The sequence below is a fragment of the Myotis brandtii genome, unplaced genomic scaffold (assembly GCF_000412655.1).
Source record: "Myotis brandtii unplaced genomic scaffold, ASM41265v1 scaffold679, whole genome shotgun sequence".
Lineage (NCBI taxonomy): Eukaryota > Metazoa > Chordata > Mammalia > Chiroptera > Vespertilionidae > Myotis > Myotis brandtii.
In genome coordinates, this window is record NW_005370653.1 from 370713 (window position 1) to 393191 (window position 22479).

Below are 22479 nucleotides of genomic sequence, written 5' to 3' on the forward strand. Positions count from 1 at the left end.
CGTGCACCTATGGATGAGGACAGTGGGTGGGGAGTGAGGGCGGAGGGTGGGGCGGGAACTGGGAGGAGGGGAGTTATGGGGGGGGGGAAAAAAGAGGAACAAATGTAACCTGAACAATAAAGATTTAATTAAAAAAAAAAATTATTTTCGTTGCTACTTCATAACTGTAATTTTGCCACTGTTATGAATCGTAATGTAAATATCTGATATGTAGGATGTATTTTCATTGTTACAAATTGAACATAATTAAAGCATAGTGATTAATCACAAAAACAATATGTAATTATATATGTGTCTTCCGATGGGCTTAGGCGACCCTTGTGAAAGGGTCGTTCGACCCCCAAAGGGGTCGCGACCCACAGGTTGAGAACCGCTGCTCTAAAGGGAGGTAGTGCCCATACATTGTTTTAACACATTATTAACATCGAGCTGTTCAGTGCACCAAGAAAAACACTTGGATGCTGGGACAAGATGACTAGAAAATGAAGACATATTTACATAGAAAATGAAATGTCGCACACTTGGTAGTGCTCTGAGGATGGCTAAAGGAGTTCAACAGGGGGACTAGGCGGCCCATGGTCTGAAAGAGCATCATGGGAGCGGCTTAGAGACTCACCTGCTGCACTGTGGAGTTCCCACCATTTAGGATAGCAATTCCAAGTTTCAAAGTAGCAGCCACCATCGGTCCAGTTTCACCTTAAAAATATAAAAACAGTGCTCCTTACATCATTTCACCTGCTGCATCAATGTATTCTACCCCAAAATGTGCACTTTTAAAATTATTACCACCCTATAGCTCTCTATCATGGCGACGAGGGCCGGACTGACTTATGTACCAAAAAATATTTTAAAGTGATACTGCATATTTTGCCATCAATGTTTTCACAAAATTCTGTGTAATACAGACAAAACTGAAATCGTTTGAGGACAAAAAAAGAATATGAAAAAATAATTGATTTTGAAATACACAGACAACAGGGTGACGAATGCCTGGGGCAGGGTGGGAACCAGGTGGTGGGAGGCAAGGGGGATAAAGGGGGGAAATCTATAATACACTCAACAATAAAATTTTTTTTAAAAAAATAAAGGACTCTCTTTAAAGGTCTCCATTTATATCAAGGGTCTGCAAACTATGACCTGAGGGCCAACCAGCTCGTCACATTTTTGTAAATAAAGTTTTATTGAAACAGTTACGCCATTCGCTTACATAGTGTCACTGGGTGCTCTCCTGGCCTTTCACAGGAGACGTTCCCCCACCCGAGTCACATGAGCAGCTCCTTAGAGTTGTGTCACAGCAGAATTTCCAAAACTTCTTGAGCAGAAATAAAACATCTTTAAATTTGCTTCTGAAACAGAGTCACGACTGGACTGTATAAATGAGGGCTCAACCCTGACCGGTTTGGCTCAGTCGACAGAGCGTCGGCCTGTGGACTGAAGGGTCCCAGGTTTGATTCCGGTCAAGGGCATGTACCTTGGTTGCGGGCACATCCCCAGTAGGGAGTGTGCAGGAGGCAGCTGATCGATGTTTCTCTCTCATCGATGTTTCTAACTCTCTATCCCTCTCCCTTCCTCTCTGTAAAAAATCAATAAAATATATATTTAAAAAAAATGAGGGCTCAGCTCGCATTTCTTCTCACTGATCTGGTCGTGACCCAGAGAAGCAGGCCTAAGTGAGTGGGTGAGTGGACCTGAGGGAGCTGGGGCAGGAAGAGGAGATGCAGAAAGAGATGCGGGAGGAGGAGATGCGGGAGGAGGAGATGCGGGAGGAGGAGATGCAGGAGGAGGAGATGCAGGCAGCAGGCCGAGGGCTCACCTTTGCTGGCGCTGATGGTCTGCAGCACCATCTCGGCGGCGCCGCGCTCATGCAGCCGGGCTTGCTGGTACAGAAGCTTCTGCTTCTCCATTTCCTTTTCCTGAACACAAACCCCAACCGGTTATGTTGTGGCGACCAGTCGGCAGGCAGCTTTCTAGTCACCACATTTTAGTCATCTCCATGTACGGGCTCTATGACAACATTATGGACCATTTCAACACCGACATTGTTATTAGACACAGGTTCACATAGTCAACTCTTGGTTTTATTTCAACTGGTTCATCAGGATAGAGTTGCTCAATTTTAATGATTTGATTAGTCCAAAGCCTGGCCCACCGTTTTGAAGTAGCTGTACTTCATCATTGAACTTGCACTTTCTGAATTATACATTTGTGCATAAGTTTTCCCGTTTTGAATAATCTCCGTGTCATGGCCATAACTTGATACTGCTCAGCAAAAGGCTCGAGTGCAAGATATCACTGAATGACAGAGAAACGCTGAATGAGACGAGTTGGAGTTTAAGCAAAATTGAAAGCTGATATGGATAAAGAGTAGGCTTTGCCTACGTAGGGACTTATGAGACCTCTCCCCAGTGCCCCCCCCCTCCCCCAAGGAATAAAGCCATGTGCCTTTATATTTTGTATTCTCTGGCGGCAACAAACAATGCTGCATGGTGTTGCTGGGGCAATGGCTGGAGTTTGCTCGGTTCCACTCAAACTACCACTGAGAACATAAAGAAGAAAATCAGGAGAAAATATAAAGGCACAGCGAAGTCAAGACTGAAGGATCATTCACTGGAGCGGCCCAGTCGCTGGAGAACTGAGACGGCTAAGCAGTACAAGTTGCAGAGTGGACGTGGCATAGAGCCCTGTGACAGCGAGCCCACTGATGGCGCGGGAGGGAAGCTTAGTCAACGGGACATGACACGCTCGACCAGCATCATGTCCATAAACACAGCGGCCAAAACAGAGGTGACCTCAGAGCAGGAGCTGCAGCAGAGGGTCCGCTTTGCTGCCATAAACTTTCCATCCAAAGTACGGAATAGACACTGGGAGATGGAAGAGGTTTAAAAAATGAAGGCTTGCTGGTTACAGAATATGAAAAATAAAGGAAACTAAAAGGAGGGGGGGAAGAAATGGGCTCAAACAAATGATAAAAGAAACCTTTAAACCAAAAGCAACCAACACAGACATCAAGCTGTTACCAGAGAGTGCTCGCCGATGCTGGCAAAATTGGCTCTTAAATCTTTGATAATATCGTGCTGCGAAAACAAAATCGATCAGGGTGGGTGTTTTTTTTTTCACACTATCGTTAGAGCTCCTGCGGTTAAATGTTTAGTTTTTCCTTAAATTATGTGATAGGCCTAAATGGAAGCGGAGAAAAGAAAAAACAGGCAGCTTTGCTTTGTGGTAGCCATGCTGACACCTAAAAGGTTTGCCTTCATGTTTAAACCTCTTCCTCTGAAGTCAAAAACAGAACAGAAACAAAGCCACACAGACACACAAACCATATCGTCATACAACACAGCTTTAGGAACACTGAGAGAAGACCCCGTCTGCTCTCCGGGTGGTGTTGGAACGAGGAAGCAACATCTGATTCTTCCTTTTAGACCCAACAATCTTTCCCGCCCTCCCGTGGCCAGAGCGATTCCTGGGACTTTGCTCCCCAGGGTTACTGACTCCTCTTGTGGGTGTTTCGATAAGACAGTGGTAAGAAATTAGTGGCAAAGGGACGGCCCCAGCATTTTCATCAACGACAGAGGCAAGGGCGTTAGAAAGATCAATTCTTTAAGGACCCATAGGACATAGTATAAAGATGGTCATCAGGACACCCAAAGAAAATGACAGCACACCATATATTCTTGAGGGGAAAAACAACAACCTGTCCCCAAAGTACGTAGCGCAGCTCAAAGTTCTGCCAGAACAATTTGTACGGTACACGCTAAGGTCCCAGAATCCTTTGCAGTAACTAAAGTCACGTGGATGGATGAGTGTCAGGAGGATCAAGAAATAGACAGGATGTCAAGTTGTCTACTTTAAAAAATACCTCCCTGGGCAAAGGTGACTCTCACTTTTCTTCCATAGCATCTAAATTTCTATAATAGTAACGACTTCAGGAGTGAGGGGGACACTCATCTGAAGTCACATGTTGAACCAAAAGAGAGAAAGAGATCTGGAGGCTGGGCGGGCCGAACCTCACATGGAGGGTCAGGGCGCCTGAGTTCCCGCCGGTGGGTGGGTTGGGCTCTCTTCTCACGAGACTTTCATTCAATACCTTTCAGGTCTTTGACAAGGCTTCTCAGGTGTCATTTAATCTCGTCATCAGAATTCTATCCCAACATAAAAAAATAAAACCTTCACCGCTAGGCCAGAAGTTTTCAGACAATAAAATGATGGATGAGGTAAGGGAAAAATTACTTTCTTTTCAAATTTACTGCAGACCTGTTTGTTTTTTTAAAAAAATATGTTTTTATTGATTTTTAGATAGAGAGGGAGAGAGACAGAAACATCGATCGCCTGCCTTCTGCATGCCCACACTGGGGATAGAGCCCACAACCTGGGCATGTGCTCTGACCACGAAATGAACAGGGACCTCTTGGTTCAAGGGACGAAGCTCAACCACTGAGCAACACCAGCCTGGGACAGGCCTGCTCTTTTAAGCAAATTGGAGACAGACCATTTTAAAACTATCTCCCCTCAGGGACATCGCACTTTGAAGTACCTTCTTAAAGGCAACTTTCCCTGCCCGACCCCAGATTCCCTTTGAAAACTGCCCCAGGGTCTTAAATTAACATTATTCCTTCAGCCCGCTGCTGTTTAGTCTTTAAATTATTCCAAGATTACAAAGAAAGGGCAAGGGGCGGGGGTGGAGAAGAAGAGCAGCCCCACAAGTTGCATGTTCCCTTAGGCAAACAGTTCCACTGCCGAGTAGCAAGGAGGTGGGACGGACCAGATGAGGTGCTCGCCCTCCCTCCCAGGCGCACTGTCCCAGGTGCACACTGTCTGTCTCCCTGAGCAGCTGTGGCAACCCAGGTGCCCGGCCTGGTGTCTCTCTCTCTTTCCCTGTGGGGGTCTCTTCCTCTCACACTTCCTGGGATTGCAACATCCCTACCCCAATAAAGTGCTAGCACATAATCTCTTTGCTCTGTTTCCTAGGGAATCTGGGCTACAACATGAGGGCTTTCCTTGGGATTAACAATTTCATTATAGAAAAGTGCAGCTGGCAGATGGCAGCCCTAGGCATGAGCGTTCAAGAGACAATGGCATCAAATCCCTCCCCTCCCCCACTGAGCTTCTGCAGTGGGAACTAAACGTTATACATCCTCTTGAGAAAAGAAATAATTTGTTCAGTATTTTATATATATAGCTATCTCTTCAACTTTTTATATTCAGGGTTATCTTGTTGTAAGATTCAGGAAGCCTTCTAATTCAGATTGCCATGTCCCGATGAAAGCAAGGAAATAAACCCATTCAAAGATCCAATTTATGTAGCTATTAGAAAGGGTACATCTTATAGCCAGTTCATTCTTAGAGAATTTACCAAAAAATGGATTCTATTCAAAATTAGGTCATTGGAGGCCAGATAAAAATGCTGTCATCGCTGGGCAGAGCTACAGCACATGGGTCTTGCACACTAAACAGTGCACAGGCTGGAATGGGAGCAGGAGCTTCGGCGGGAATGATGCCCGTCCAGCTGTGCCTGAGCCTGTAGTGAGCCCGCCGGGAGAGCGCGCGCTGGTCTCTTCATCACTGAACGTCAACTCTGCCACGGACACATTTACTATTCAAGACACAGGAAATCTCTCTAATCAACACTACGAGTAACGGGACCTCAGGGCCTCATCAGAAAACGCTCGCGAATGAGAAGTCGAGCATCTGCCAAAGGATGTGCAAGCTGCCTAATATTTGAGAAAAATGTTCCTGAAAGCAAGTAAACACTCCATCCCTCCAGCTTTGGCAAGGAAGGCTCCACTGTCATTAATGTAGGCGCTTCGGTAAGTACTAAATCTATCTTGTGGCACCTTAACATGCCACTAAAATGCTTCTACTGCATTATCGTTTTTTTCATTTCACTCCCTCATATCTTAGAGAATGAAGTAGAAGGAACCATCCGAATAATGTTCTATATATTTTACATGGTAAGTACTAAATCTATCTTATGGTACCTTAACATGCTACTAAAATGCTTTCACTGCATTATCATTTTTTTCATTTCACTCCCTCAGATCTTAGAGAATGAAGTAGAAGAAGGAACCATCCGAATAATGTTCTATATATTTTACAAAATTGTAGTTTAAAAATGTGGTCCACTCTGGTACCAAAGCTCTCGGATGATTTTGGTGAGCAAATCCCAACATGCTGAGAAATATGAAGTCACTTGACTTGAAACATTATTATTTAACATTATTAATTGCTTTGGTTTATAAAAAAAATTGCAACCTAAATATAGCATTCAACTGCAGTAATGAACATTTCTCGTAACTGCCAAACATTTCTTCCCTTTTCATTAATTCTGACCTCTTTGTAAGATTTAACTGTCATTTTTAGTTTTAATATTGAAGTAGACTCAAATCTAAAAATGGTTACATATAATAATGAACTAAATATGCAATCAATTGTTAAATATGTAGGGAAAGTATTCTAGAAGAAGCAGGGCAGTCAACTGTCAAGTTCAATGGGGCCAGTTAAGTGGGATCCTAGGAGGAACATGGACATGAGACTGAAGAAAAGAGCCCGCAAATCCTTGCATGCTGATCCCCATCCTGTTTTCCATGTTTCTTGAGCGTTACTTTATTCCTCGTGGAACTTTTCCTTATAATGCCCCATTTTTTGTATCTCAGATTATTTTTGTATTTCTAGATCAAAATGTTTCCTCGTAGCAAATTTTACAAGCACTTAGCTATTCAAAATAGGAAGAGGTAGAAATAATTATCAAGTTCTTATCCTAGAATGAAATGCTGAAATTAACGTTAAAACTGTGGGCTGTCGTCTCTCATTACTAATGGAAGGTATCACTAGCAGAATGGAAAAGAGACTTATTTCCCATGTCACCAGGAATGCCACTTGTCACGTCTGTTTTCACGTGACGAGACTGGTGTAAAAGCATCCAGAGGCGTGGGCCAGATTCGCCCTGTGAAGTCCACCACCGGCAGGGCGGGGCTCCTCCGTCCCAGCACGTGGGCAGCTCGAAGTTACCATGTAACACACAATTTCAAATCACGAGCGACTGAAATTGCAAGAAGGATAAACCTGTGTCAAGGAAGGGACACTGAAGAGACCAATTGCATTGGAGCTACAAAACATGTTAAAAGGATTGCAAGACCTTCTGTTGTTACAGAAGAATCTGAGACGTTGGGTCTAACAAAAAGGTAAATGTCACAGAAACCGAAACTCAGACCCAGACACATACACACACATGTACAGTTACCTTGCTGCGCTGGGATCCCGTGACCTTAGGAAGGGTGAGGACAGAAGCAAAATAGCAATAAACAACTGCTCTGAAGACAGCTGTAGACCACACGCGGTTACACTTTCAGAACACGTCATTTGCTGCTCACAACCCACTCAGTCTCTTATCAATAAAGATGGATATGAGGACAGAATACACACACGTAAGAAAGGATTACAGTGCCATAAAGAAATTAACCTCGGCATTTCCCGCAGCCAGCAATAGTCCTAGGTCATTCACAAACCGGTTTGTTTCTGTACTGCTTACACATGGACTTCCACGCAGCACAGGTGCTCATGTCAACTGTTCCTGAAAGAGGCACTGTGTCCGGTCCTCACCTACACCTCCTGGTGGGTCCACTGAACTAAAGACTCACTGCTGGGTCCTAATGTCCTCCAGACTCCTAGCCCAGAGTCCAGATGTGGAAATCAACAGGAAAATTAAAAAGATCTAATCTACTTCCTTCCACTTAATATTGCTTTGAAAATTCTAAAGACAAGCAAGCAAGCAAACAAAAACAATAAATAAGGAGACTGGTAGTTAACAACACCTACTTTTTCTCATCAAAAGCAAAGTATAGTCTAAGCAGAGGGGGGAAATACTAGTAAGATTGCCTTTCCTTCTGGCTGGTTAACATTGAGCGGTATCTCGAATGATGGGGATATTTAAGAGCTGAGAGGTTTGAGAAAATAACCATAAGCTAGAAGGTGGTCCTAGGGACCCGCCCTCCTGCCTCATGCAAGCCAGCGGTGCTGTGAGCCCCATATGTGCAAGGATGAGTGAATGACTGTGCAGAAGGCACAGGAGGCCAGACCTCTCACTTCAATTCCAAAAAATGTCAAACCAGGGCTTCAGTTAAATACTCGAAGTCATGCTGCCCTGCAGTAAATATTCTCCTCACGTGTCTGTCAGGCATTTTAGGTCACGGCCTTTGCTGAGATGAAGCCACCTCATCTCGGGGCCTCAGCAGCACTCATTCTGAACATATGGGTGCGTCTGACCGGTTAGCTCTTCTACGGTCCCTGGAGTTAGGGCAGCGCATGGTAGGACTCAGACTGTCCACCCAGCTTCCGACATGCAGCTCCTTGACACAATAAGCTGCGATAAGCCATGAAGCAAGAAACAGAAATGTCAGTTATGAGCCATGAAACAATGCTTCCAAGTGGACAAAGGCAAGTCTAGAAAGATCCATCTTACTTCAAAACTCTTCACCTCTTCTTCACTGTCATCGTCATCTTCATCATGACAACTCTGCAGAACAGAAAAACGGAAAAAGGTCAACAGGATTAGAGTATGTCGAGGCACAAAATACAAAAGAATTTAGCACAGAATACAAAATCACTTGCATTAATTTATTATCAACAGTGTTTAAATATATGTAATGTAGGTACCATAACCTTAGATGACATCATCAATGAGTTCATGCCCTAAAAGAAAATTTCACTGTGCTTTTACGAAATTAAAATATCCATGAACAATTTCATACATTTCATGGAGATGATTATGCGGCAAATATCATACTACACATACTACTCATTCACGTGTTTGCCTTGTTCAACCCAGAGCACAAGCTTTGGGACAAGCATCACGTTTCTCTTGGTGACGCCGCCATCACCATGAACTGGTGCAGATACTGCGCAGGAACCTGCAATAGCCATGCATTCAAACTAAGCGAGAGCTGTGCCCATTAAGTAAAGTACATCTTGTCATCACTTGCTTTCTAAGTTCATTTTTTATTGTATTGTGTCCAAAGGAGAAAAGTGAAAACGTAACTGCTAATACTTTTATTAAAAAATGATAAAACATTGTATTTTTTTAGTTATTCTCCCAGAAATGAGACAGGAGCTGTGCTAATCCATGCGCCATTTTACTGGGTGGTTGGCAACAGGCTTCAGGACGCAGACGCCTGGCTCCAATCCTGCTGTCCCCAACGTTTGCTGCTTAGTCCAGGGCTAGTTCCTTCACCTCTCTGGTCTAGTGTCCTCATATTTAAGGTGGGATTCAGAAAAGAATACCCAAGTCTACAGCAGATCACATGAATTAATATATGTAAATTGTTTGCCACTTAAGAGCAAGTGTCTGAAAAATAATAAGCTTTTAATAAATCTGAACGGCTATTATCATTGTGGTTTGGAATTGGAAGAATCATGTGACCAAGACCTATGGCAGGAAGAAATCTTCCAAGTGGATTATTCCAACCCTTCTAAGGATTTCTTATGGCTGATAAGCACTCGGTGTATCAGTGAAGCACATGGAGGCACGTGGTTAAATTTAAGTTACAAATCAGAAAAATACTTTAAATTCAATGATTCACAGTCCGCTGAGTCTAGAACTGAAGCCAGAGAGGACGGAAGATACAAATGTCGTCCTTCCGTCTCTCAATGGCAGCTTCTAAAAGGTTTGTCACATTCATTCATTCATTCATTCAACCAGGTGCAAAAGCAAACAGATATGAATTTTATAGCTTAAAAGCATGTCATTGTAACTCATGACTGTGCTACATAACCTGCTCCTCCCACACTAAACTCCCAGGCTTCTTGTCATCGTTTTCGATGTTTAAATGGTGTCTTCCCCATCAGACAGTAAACTCCAAGAAGGCAGGGTATGTGCCTTTCTTTCTCACTCACCATGTCATCTCCAATACCTTGATGCCCAGTGAATAGGTTTTGAATGAATGGATGCTTGGAAAGCTAGGGAGCTCCCCATAAATCAATATGAAAGGAGGAAACCATAACACTGGTCAAGGAAGTCAGAACAGAGATTCATGGAACAAGTGGAAAGTTGAGCTGAATGCACCGTAGGCTTCTAAGGTTTAACAGCATTTTATTTTAAGCCAGAAAGACATTCTTATTCCTTGTCGGTTAAAAATTATTTCCCTTTATTAAAATTACACTTTAAAATCAAGAGTGGCGTTTATTTACCTTTGCCATGATATCTGCATAAGCCATGTATAAAAAATCCTCTTCCAGTTTGCTATGGAAAACAAGAAAAAAGAACACCATTGTTTTTAAGGCTAGTCATATGCAAAATTACCGTCACTTACAAAATAACCCGTATTTTTCAACAAGTATACTTGTTTAAAATGAAATAAAAACTTGGGCAAAGTAATCATTCGAAAATATCACAGCGTCAGAGAGAAGGACCTCAGACCTACTGAACACAGTCCCCCCAACCTCCTGGAAGAGACCCCGGTCTCACAAAATAAACGGTCTGTCGATTTGTACACAAACACATCTTTCATTTTCTTGAATCTACAAAAGTTGAAACAAGCAAATTTAAAGGAGGCAGAGGCTTCTGATAGCAGAAGTGAGATTTGATGTTTGACGAAGACTCCAAATTGGCCTGGCCCATGTGGCCCTGCAGTTAAAGCGTCGGCCTGCGCACTGAAGGGTCGTGGGTTCAATTCCTGGTCCAGGACATGTACCTGGATTGTAGGTTCGATTCCCGGCCTAAGTCGAGGCTCATGCGGGAGGCCACCAATCCAATTGATACGTCTCTCTCACATCAGTTTCTCTCTCTCTTCCTCCCTCCCTTCCACTCTCTCTAAAAATAAATGGGAAAATGTCCTCAAGGATTAAAAAAAGAATTCCCAAATTATTATGCTATAAAATCATAATGCTACTTCAAAATTAAGAAGAGTTTAAATATGTTTATTATCCTCTTTGTAAGAAATATGGAAACCATTAACTGATGAAGGAACCCATAAAAAACACTCATGTTTACAAAGTTATTTTAGCAGCTTTAAACTTCAGCCATCAGAAAACCTCACTTATGAGAAATACCTCAGTGCCTGCCAATGCCAGAGAGCTGCTCTAGGCATAGGGATGAGATGACCTTGCTAGTCAGGAGGGGAAGGCTGAGAGGAGGCCGGTCCCAGTGGTAAGAGGGAGAGATGTGTGTTATTCCGGCCGCAGGACCGCTCAGGACCCTTTGAGTTGTCTCTCTAGGAGCCCGTCTATGCAGGGCCTGTAAGGGCAGGTGCTGGGCACATTGTGATTCTCAGGTCTCTGAGTGCATTTCTTATTTAACTCCACAGAGGCCTGTGTTTTGTGACTTTGGTCAATTTTAGTCAAGAAAAGTGGAGGATGCCCTTAAAACAGACACGAAGAAACTTCCCTGTGAGATGCTGGCTTACCCACCCCCTCAGGGCTCCTGCACAGTGGCACCATAATCGACCCTGGACAGTTGGTCACTACTGGTCTCCACATGTTTTTGGTACTAACATTTGATTTAAGCTCTTTCTCTTCTTATTTATAAAGGCTGCTTGTGATAACGAGAAAAAATCATTTTGTAAGACGATTCAGAATCAACTAAATCAGCTAATTACAAAGTTGTTAAGAAAAACTAGAGGAGATATTAAAGCTTGAAACTGACAGCTGTGTGCCCGACTGGTCCTAACTTTGACGGGCTCTCTCCTGACAAGCCCAGGTGACACGGAGGGTGAAGACAGGAAGAGACTCGGGACACGGCTCTTCCTTCGTCCTCTCCTGTCTCCCACGAACCCTGCCAGCCATACCATTTCTCCGTTAAGGCCGTTCGGCTGAACAGAAGGATCAGCTGATGCAGGGGATCAACTCGCTTAGTGCCTTCGTCTTCCTCTGGAGGGTCTGCTCCAGGTTTCTACAAAAGTAAATTTATACATTCACATTGCAATGAGGCGTTCAATCAAACCCAGGAGCAGTGTGAGGGTTGGAACAATGAGTATAAGGAAAGCCCTTCTCTGCTGTGGCAGTGTGAATGTGCATGAATGTATATGAATGTGTGTGTGCATGAATGTGAGTGCATGAGTGTGTGGGAGTGTGTGCACACAAGTATGTGAGTATGTGGGTGAGCATGTATGCATAAGTGTATATGTGAGTGTGCATGACTGTGAAGTTGTATACTTGTGAGTGTGTGAATACGTGTATGTCAGTTATTTTTTTCCACTTTCGTTTACTCTTAAGACTTAAAAAATGTTTGTACAATTGGATAGGTCTTTTACCATGAGGAAAATTATGAAGCATTTTTACTGACTGTAAAATTAATTAACCCTGACTTTTTGTTGAACGACAATGAATTTTATACCTTCATTTACTTACTTACACTTGTGTTTTCTCTGTACATACATGATGTTTTTTTTCCCTGGCTTTAAGGTTTTAATGTTGCAGAAACTGGGTAAATTTCTACAATGTAGCCAATATTCTATCGTTGTTTTAATTATGAAGACAATTTGAATTCAGTTAAAATATCTGAGGGTCATCAAGATTCAGCTTTTATGCACTGAATTGGTTTATCCACTATATTCCCTGATAACTATGACAAAGAAGTGCCTTTTAGATGAGAGGTCTTAAGCCGGGAACCTTTAGCCTCTAACTAGTCTGCAATGTCTGCGACAGCACGCTTGCAACTCACCCTGAGAAGCTGGCTTTGGTCAGATGCTTAGACAGGCCCCTGGCCCGTGGACGATGGACAGAGCTCCCAAGGGCCTGCTCCCCGCGTGCTGTGGCTAAGGACCCCCTCGCCTTCGAGCCTTCGACAGCATCCCCGTGACTCGACCCTGCTTGTGCCCACTCTATCCTTCTCAGCTCTGCGTATTTTTTTTAAACCACCTACTTTTGCCTGAGCTGGTTTGGCTCAGTGGATAAGAGCGTCAGCCTGTAGTCGGAAGGGTCCTAGGTTTGATTCCGGTCAAGGGCACATGCCCGGGTTGCAGGCTCGATCCCCAGTGTGGGGCATGCAAGAGGCAACTGATCAATGATTCTCTCTCATCACTGATGCTTCTATTTCTTTCTCCCTTCCTCTCAGAAATCAATACAAATATATTAGAAAAAAACCCTACTACTTTTCACTTGCTTTTGTTCACCTTCAACTTATGTTTGGTGAGTAACTTCTTTATGGTTCAGCTTCTATAGTTTTATCCTGGTTCTGAGGTATTTAAAGGTGCCTTGACGATGAATTTAAAAGGGTAACAAAATACTCCCCCTCAAAGTTAAGTTAATAAGAAACTTGCATAATTGACCTTAAACTCGGGATTCTCCCCTAAACACGGAATGCATTAACAATTGAGAATAAAGTTTCCCAGGACCTATACTCTGCAACGAGGTTTTCTCTCCAATGCTGCATGGTGACTGCTCACACATGGGGCCCAGAACCCTTTTATTGCACACGCCCATTAGAGACATACCGCTAAGTCTTCTATCAGTTTATCCTCAAAGTAATGCTCTTCTGTCTCAATCCAGGACTTCTCATACCCCTGAAGAAAAAGATTGACGGCCCGGTGCCTACAAGAGAAGCACAATTTCAAACACAGTGTTGGAGACGCCAGCTCGGGATCTGCTGCCACCAACCTGACAGGAGGCAGGAAGCCAGGGCTTGAGGAGGTGCCGTAGGGAAGGGGCGAGCACAGTTCCGAGAAAACGGCTGAGACACAGAGAGGGGCCACACGGAGTAACCCGAGAGGGACGTTCCACTGGACTAACGGTGACACCGTGGTCGAGTCAGGGAATTTAGGAGCAGCGCCTGGCTGTATACACAGTGTGACACGATGGCAAAGCAGCGGAGGTCTCGGTGACAAGTGTGATGCCCCTTACAGCATTAACTCATTCATCCATCCATCCACTTACTGACTGCCAGCATTCTCGGTGCTGAGGGTATAAAATTGGACAAAAGTCTAAAGAATCCAAATTTGAATCAGAGAGACAAGCAGCCAGCACTGAAGGGGGTGCTCCAGGCAGCCATGGCGCCCCGGAACAAGGAGGAAGCGCTCAGACTGCACAATGAGGGCGTGGTCGGATGTCGCTGCGCGGGTCCTGTTTACCATGGGGTGTGGAGGACGCCCTCGTACCAACTTCCGAGAGGGAAGCGCAGTGTCTTAGGGTAAGAGGTTGCGGAGGAACCCTGGGCGCCAGTGACTGGATGCACGTCACTTTTCTGCTAACAAGAGTGGCTGCCCGTCTCTATGAGAAGGCGAGGAGCAGTCAAACGGGTCCCCTTCACTCCCATAAGTTGGTTCCATATCAGCTCTTTCTCCCAAAGAATCATAATCACTGTGGCAAGGCCAGTTCTAAGCACTCCGTGTGTCTCAGCCCCTTCAATAATCGGATCAAGTCTATGAGGCAGATCTTACGGTTCAGAGAGAAAACTACAATGAAGTCAGGTAAGAAACTTGACCACTATCTTAGCCTCACATTAGGTCAAGGCCGTCTCACGCTACCCGCCTCACGGCCTCCGTACGGAGGTCATTTAATAAATGCATTGCAGACCACAGTTTTCTGAGGGTTCCTAAACCAGAAAATCAAGGTCAATGATTAGACACAAGAGCCAATACATCTCTTCTATTCTTCTCTTGCACTATCGTACTCATATTAAGATAGATGGTAGACCCCATCGCTTATTAGGGAAAACTAATTTTCTTCTGTTATAAACGCGAGTCCCGGCTGGGTGGCTTAGTTGGTTAGAGTGTTGTCCCGCACACCAAAATGGATGCAGGTTCAATTCCCAGTCAGGGCACATACCCGGGAAATGGATTCCACCCCTAGTTGGGGCGCTTACAGGAGGTGATGATGTTTCTCACACATCAATGTGTGTCTGTCTCTCTCTCTCTCTCTCTCTCTCTCTCTCTCTCTCTCTCTCTCAAATAAACAAACATATCCTTGGGTGAGGATTAAGGAACAACAGCCACCATGGAAGAGCTCTGACCTTGGCAGGTTGTAGAGAGGGGCCATGCGGAAGCAGGCCACCACCGCCCGTTTCCGCTGCTTCGAGAGCAGCTTGTGCCACACGGCCTTCTTCGACCTCTGAGGGTGCTCCACCTGCAGGAAGAACAGACAGCCCGTGAACCCGAGCGAGCCCCAAAGCTTGCTGGACAGCCATGCCTTTTAGCTAAAATCTTCTGCAACTTAAATTCCAAAAAATACTTTACATTTATGGAAAAGCCCATGTCCTAAATTTGAAATACTTTGAAATGTTATATATTTTTATCAACAAAAATATTTTCCCAATAGTGTGTACTTTAGAAGCTATGTCATCTCTAAAATCAAAGAAATATAAAACCATTCTCTAAACTATCAGTTTGTATCCTTTCAGAATTTGGTTATGGTTCGAAAACATATTTTCTGGCTACACAAAAAATTAACCCACTTTTACTCCTGGGTCCATTTTCACTAACTCATCAAAAGCACTACGGCAGTGAGCACAGAGGCAGTCAAGGGGAATTCTCATGAAAAGCCTTTTGTCCATCAGTGTAACAGGATGGGAAGGAGATGACCCGGCTTCAGGAACACATTACTAGGAGTAACTAAAAAGGTTTAATTTTGCAAAAATGTTAAAATATATATTTTGTTAGATAGGGACAAATGAGAATTTGAAAGCTGCAGTAAATGATGCAAGTGAGTTATTTATTTAGCTAATGGTGTTCGGAACTCTGAGAGAGAAAAAGAGATTAATCGTAAGTATTAGAGAGAAAAGTCCCAACATGTAATTCTAAATTAATCAGTAATCTCTAGGCAAGTGAACACTGTACTTCCCATACTGTAACATCTCCAACGCATACATGTAGATTTCTGGAAGAAATAAAAATGTTATGTTAGCTAAAAAAAAATAATAAAGCTAAGTTTACTACCCTTTGCAGTAAACCGTCAAAGGATGAATGTGCTAATGCTTGGAGAAAACGTTAAGGATGTCAGGGCGACAGTGGTTTAGAAATGTTAACAAAGCAACTTATGTAATTGGGCGGCGCTTGTTTCTGGGAGCAGAAGATTGAGAACCACCGCTCTAGAGGATCGATGAACACCTTCTGACAACGACCCACTGGCCCTTTAAATACCGTTCCTCATGTTGTGACCCAACTATAAAATTATTTTCGTTGCTACTTCATCACTGTAATGTTGCTACTGTTATGAATCGTCATGTACATATCTGATATGCAGGATGGTCTTAGGCGACTCCTGTGAAAGGGTTGTTCGACCGCCAAAGGGGTTGCAGCCCACAGGTTGAGAACCAATGCTCTAGAGGATCAATGAACACCTTCTGACAACGACCCACTTCCAGGTTCTTCTCAAGGACCTTGTGAAGGGAGACAAAATACTGCTGGGATCTAACCCTGCCAGTGAAAACAGAATCCAGGGCAATGCTGTTCAACTAGACTTAACACATTTCCACTTAAAATTCCATTCTGAGATCCAAGACTAGGTGGAGCTTCCGATGAGACCATGGCGGTGGGTGACAGTCAACAAATGCGATTCAAGGCCCAGGCCCTGAAGAGCCAGTGACTGTGGCAGGAGAGGCCTCCACCCTCAGGAAGCTTCTCATTTGGCACAGCATTTCTTACACAGCAAAGACCTTAAATAGCGAGTTTTCCCATAAACCCAGGAATTACGTATTGGTAAGACCTGTGATCCAAAGACAGAACCCCCCCACCCCCCATCCCCGCCCGTGCTGATGAGGTGACTGGAGTCTGAGCATTAGGAAAGTCGGGGAGACAGCGCCCCCTCTGAGGGAAATTACAATAGAAAACACATTCGCAAAGATCACTGATACTGAGATAAACTAAACAAGTATTCTTGAGCACCCACCGTTCTTGCACTGAGTGCAGCAAACTCGGTCACAAGTTAACATTAGAATGCAGGGATCAAAGGCATGAACTCTCCACTCTGGTACTGTCCATGTTTTCCTAGCCCTTGATAATTGACCATTTCTTTTTACACCTATTCATAACGTGAATAACCCTTGACCTTACCTTTTCCTAGATAACTCCTATTCTCACTTAAGCATTTATATAGGAATCACCCACTAGATTAAGCCTGGGACCTTTTATTCCCTCCTCAGCACATTTTGTATCCTAGCACAGCTCTCTCATCACACATTTATCACTGATGTGCCCACCTCCTCTAGCAGAGCTTGAGCAACTGGAGTAGAGGGACCATGTTCAGTCCAGTGCCTGCTGAATGCAAAGCTGCCATGAGGCAGTGCCCTAGAATGGGCAGAGCCCTGCCCCTAACCTTAGTGTGGCTCTTTTCCGGACATGGGGCTGTTTCCCGGAAATGGGGTGGTGCCCTCGAAGGAGGTGGTGCCCTCAAGAAATGTTCACGGAATGAATGGCCGCTCAGTGAAATCAATCTTACTGCTGCACAAATGACATTGTTGATTATGATTGGATATATTTATGAAAATATAGTATCTGAATATAATGCAACAGATTTCAATAAGCTTCATTTATTGTATCTAAAATTCATTCAAGCAAATCAGATATGTACATGAAAACTAGAAAGAATTAAAAACTATGGCCCTGAACGGTTAGGCTCAGTGGATAGAGCATCGGCCTGTGGACTGAGGGGTCCCAGGTTTGATTCCAGTCAAGGGCATGTACCTTGGTTGCGGGCACATCCCCAGTAGGGGGTGTGCAGGAGGCAGCTGATCGATGTTTCTAACTCTCTATTCCTCTCCCTTCCTCTCTGTAAAAAAATCAGTAAAATATATTTTTTAAAAAGACTTATGGTAGTGTGATGACACCAGAAATCGTCCCCTGCAGCCATTTAATTAGCATTTAGTTATCTACTTAAATATATGCATAATTCGAGAAACACAACTCTGACTTTATATAGCACTTCAGATATCATTACCTCAAATCTCTCCTGATGGATGACAATTTGTATTTATTTAATGTTTCATGAAAATATTATGGAAATAGGGACATGTTAAATTTCCTATATTCTATTCTATCATATTACATTATATTACTCATATTATGGTGTTACAGGATGTAAAAGCACGTCAGTAGCCACACGGTGTGAGTACCTAGTTTCAGCTCATCGTAGTGATGAAGCCTAAGGCAGTGGTGTTATTTAACTGGCAGGGCAGGGACAGGAGAGCATCAGATAATATAAAACAGGAATAAAAGAAAAATGTTTATTAATGTGCTACTAGTATGTCCTGCAGAACATTTAGATGACAAAACTACAGGCATTTTACTAGTTTATGTGCCCGTCAGGCAGGCGCTGTCATGAGGCCCAACGGCTGACGACACTCACTGTGGGTTCTCTCTGTGTTATCTTGGAACTATTTTGAATAAAATAATAAAATAAAGGTGTTAATCTCTCTGAATACATTGTCTATACATAGCTACAAAAATCATAAGCTTAGAACCTGTACACACTAGATGCTAAGGGCTCCGGAGTCCTATGTTCTTTATGATGAATGTACTGAGCATAGGACTGTTTGGCCGTGGTTCACAGCCTGACACACATCCTCTTTCCCATCGACGGGTGGGGCAAACCAGACGGAATCAGCAGCCAGTCTGACCTGCTCGAGATGGAAGAGCACGCTCGCTATGTCCAGGACTCGCTCCACCGTCTTCTCGGGATCGGCACTGTCCTCAGGCCTGTTCGGCAGGTCTTTGTAAAGAGCCATTTGCCATCTAATAGCAGGATCCTCCAACTGCGGAGCAGAGAGGAAAGCTCAGGAAACATCAGGTGACGATGTAAAAAGGGGGACGCACTGCTGACGGGGGGTCTGCAGTCATGCATGCGCATAGCACAGTGTCTGGACACACGCAAAGACCAAGACCCAGGGGGACCTGCACTCAGAAATCTATCATCTCGTGCGAAGACAAACACGAAACACGATGAGGGCTACTGCAAAGAAACGTAAGGCACCAGGAGGCTTAACCTAACCTGGTGGTGGTTGGAAAGATTTCCCTAAACAAGCGAAGTTTCTGATGATCGACTTTAAAAATACATTTGTTATTTTGAGGGTCTGTAATATCAAAGTAGGATAATGACTGGTTAAAATAATATATTTTCACTATCTTAACACATTGCGGACGGATCACCAGAATTCTCGCTTCATATTACACAGTATTTTACAAAGTATCATACTTTAAAAAGATATCAGTTTATAAGAACATGTAATAAATAACTTCAAAATGCAATGGGTATTTAATTTTAAAGCGTGCCTTTAACATTTATCTAAAACATTTTCTGTACTTGTTCAACAGAAACTTATCTGGCCATTGGGTAAAGCTAGCAATAAAACTACTGGTCCACAATGTGTTAACTGCTAAAATAACATCACTCTGAGTACTATTCTAAAGAGGATAGCCAATGTATAGATACTAAATGTGCTTTAGAACAAATGTGGCTTACCTTGCCTTGTAAATGAATATTACTGCGGATTATATCTCGGACTTCATCCTCAGTGTCTTTCTGTCAAGAAATAAATGTTACCTAGAAGTCTTGTGAAGTGTCACCTGCTATAAGTAGATGGAAATCATGCACACCTCTATGAAAGCAGTGTACGTCTGCACAGTATTTTTGTAGGCTTTGGCTGCATGCCACAGATCTGGGGCTCTGTCGGCTACTCTGTCGCTGCTGCTCTGACTAGAAACAACAGCTGTGTGACCTCCACAGTAAGTGCATCGAGATGCAATGAGCTCGGTTTCCAGTTCACAGCAAGAAGGGAAGCATCACGCTCCCTGGGGTTCGCACAGACCTGAGTCTCTCCCGAAATGTGCACAGAGTAACTGAGCACCTATGACGTGTGCACCATGCAGTGCCTGGAGCCCACCCTCAGGGTCACTCATTAGACCATGGCCACTCGCCAGCCTCGCTCATTTGCTCAACTCCAGACACACTCAGGGAGCTTCAGAGTTGCCAGGGCAGGAGCGAGGCCTCCAATTTACACAAATACAAAAACAATAAGCCCATGTACACTTTTGAAAAGCTGCATCCTCATAAGCGTAGTCGTGACAATGGAAAACGGGCCATAAAGAAATCTTGAGAACGTAAATCTCAATGCTTGCAAAAAGCTGCTGGTTTAAAAGTCAACACCGCACATCACCATGGCTGCTCCTAACACTGAAAAATCGCCCTTCATCAAAAATCTTATATAGGGATCCAGATGAAATCCATTTTTCTCACTACCTGTGACTTGTATGTATCTTTTCCATGTGGCTCCTGAATGTGCCCTGAAGGTGATTAACATAACTTAAAAATAAAATCAGCCTCCCCCGCCAAAAAAAACAAAAACAAAAACAATAGGCAGCCGTTGAATCTGAGCTCAGGGCCTGTGCAGAAACCACTTGATAAGGCACTCACTGCAGATGAGCAGTGGAGAGAGCCCTGGGAGATAGGCCTGCAAACCCCGTGAGCCGGGGGTGGGACGCTGCAGCCCCTCAAGAAGGAACTCACCATACTCAACCGGTTCTTGGCCAGAGCAATGAGCTCCTGGTCTCCGGGGGCACAGATGTTCAGCCCAATGGGCAGCAGCCGCCTCAGCGCAGCCACGATGAGGGAGGTCTGCACGGAGTAGCGGTCTCCTTTCCGCCTCATCTTCTTCCTCTCCTGGTCGGACACAGCGGCCTGCAGACGGACGGGTGCTGGGGTCAGGCGCTGCTCCGCTCCGGACCTGGCCCTCTCCGGGCTCCAATTCCTCTTTGTCTGCTGGTCGCTATGTTTTAAAATCCTACTGAGGACATTTTTTCTTTTTTCTTCTAATTTTAAGTCCTACTCTCGATTCCCAAGTCATTACAATTCACTGGTGTGCATTTCTTTATAATTTTAGAAGGAAAATGCACATTGTAATTCTAGAGAAGATATGGATATATGAAAACTCCATGGTAACTTTAGATATTGTATGTTTTATAATTTTCAATACTTAAGAAGAAAATTTAAGAATGAATGGTGTGTTTTTGTCTTGACAAATGCCTGCTTTGCAATACACACACACACACACACACACACACACACACACACACACACACACCCACTCTGTATCCATAAAACTATTACAAAGTACACTCCCTTCTGTGTGGCCTGCAGACTTGTCTGCCCAGGGCCCCCCATCTAGGGAAACGGACGTGGTATACTGACCGGTGTCCCATAAATATCTGAGATGACCTCACCTGAGGACAGCCATGCCACCTCAGGTCTCTCGGAGTCCAGAGTCCAGATTCTCCAATCACCTCCTCAACCTGGGCCCACTCTACCTGCCCTAATCACCTGGGCCAGGTCCAGCCAACCAGGGCCTGCCCCTCGGCCCCCGAGCCCTGGAATGATTCACACGAGGTTCACACCTGCTCACCTGTCTCACCTGCTCCTTCCTGCAGAAGCCCCAGCGAAGGTTCTTGCCCACGCTTCCCCCTCACTACCTCTTCTCTTGACCAACCCTGGGCTTCCCCACACACCCCTCTCTATGCGGTGCCTTCTGTTCCTAGGGACACTGAGTCACAACTTCTTCCTCCCTGATAGTTCTGCCTGCGTGTCATACCATCCGTGAGTACGTCAGTCCTGGGTCCCCTCAATTCTGTGTGTATGTGTGTGTGTGTGCGCGCGTGCGCGTGCGTGCGTGCGTGTGTGTGTGTGTGTTCAGTAAACAACATTATCAAATCTATCAAAGTCCACTTATAAACCTTCAAAAAATAAAAAATAAACCAACCAATGAAAGCTGCATGGGGACACTTCTCTCGCTGCGACACAGCACAGAAATACCTTTGACATCTTGGACTTGGTGTCAGAGATGAGGAAGGACATGTTGTTGATTTCATTCTGGACCACGAAGTTCTGCTCCTCTCTTTTGAAGTTCTGAGAAGTCACAAAGGAAATTCCAGTAACAATCACATAAATAAGAAGTCCATGTGATCAGAAGTTCGTAGGAAGATAAATGTTAATTTGATATGTAAGACTCATCAAGAAAGGGAACACGTATGTGTTGAATACAATGAAGGCGCCTGCCCGGGGCGACAGTTCTGGGCATTGCACATAAAAACCAAGTCTCAAAGGTCGGGAAACTAAGGGTGAGAGGATTTAAGTAACGTGGACACACAGCTACCTCGGGTTGAATGACTACTCAGACCTGGGTGAGCCGGGAAAGCATGTGCGTCTCCGGATAAACACAGGGCACAGCAATGGGATGGAGCTTTCCACCCGGTCAGACGTTCCATCTGCTTTTTCAAGTTCCATAACATCCCTTCATTTACTTTTAATTCCGGGTCACAGACGCACTGGCAAAGTGAAGTGACTACTCAGACCTGGGTTAGCCGGGAAAGCATGTGCGTCTCCGGTTAAACATAGATCACAGCAATGGGATGGAGCTTTCCACCCGGTCAGACATTCCATCTGCTTTTTCAAGTTCCATAACATTCCTCATTCGCTTTTAATTCCGGGTCACAGACGCACTGGCAAAGTGAAGTATTTGAGCATTCTCCCTCCTCGCCAGTTAAGTGACCCCCAGGAGACAAGTTTGAG

At 44.3% G+C, this 22479-nt stretch overlaps 1 protein-coding gene across 1 annotated transcript in view; it reads right to left on the reverse strand.

Annotated features, from left to right (window-relative positions):
• The window catches only part of RYR2 (ryanodine receptor 2 (cardiac)), a 176751-nt gene that overhangs the window by 34948 nt on the left and 119324 nt on the right, over positions 1-22479 (reverse strand). Inside the window, exons 68-79 of the mRNA XM_014529274.1 lie at positions 21724-21816; positions 20425-20595; positions 19381-19440; positions 18539-18673; positions 14939-15051; positions 13425-13521; positions 11778-11881; positions 10183-10234; positions 8459-8512; positions 7241-7264; positions 1814-1913; positions 617-696 (exon numbers count right to left, since the gene is read on the reverse strand). Coding sequence (XP_014384760.1) covers positions 617-696; positions 1814-1913; positions 7241-7264; positions 8459-8512; positions 10183-10234; positions 11778-11881; positions 13425-13521; positions 14939-15051; positions 18539-18673; positions 19381-19440; positions 20425-20595; positions 21724-21816 — 1083 coding nt within the window. The remainder of the gene's footprint in view (positions 1-616; positions 697-1813; positions 1914-7240; positions 7265-8458; positions 8513-10182; positions 10235-11777; positions 11882-13424; positions 13522-14938; positions 15052-18538; positions 18674-19380; positions 19441-20424; positions 20596-21723; positions 21817-22479) is intronic.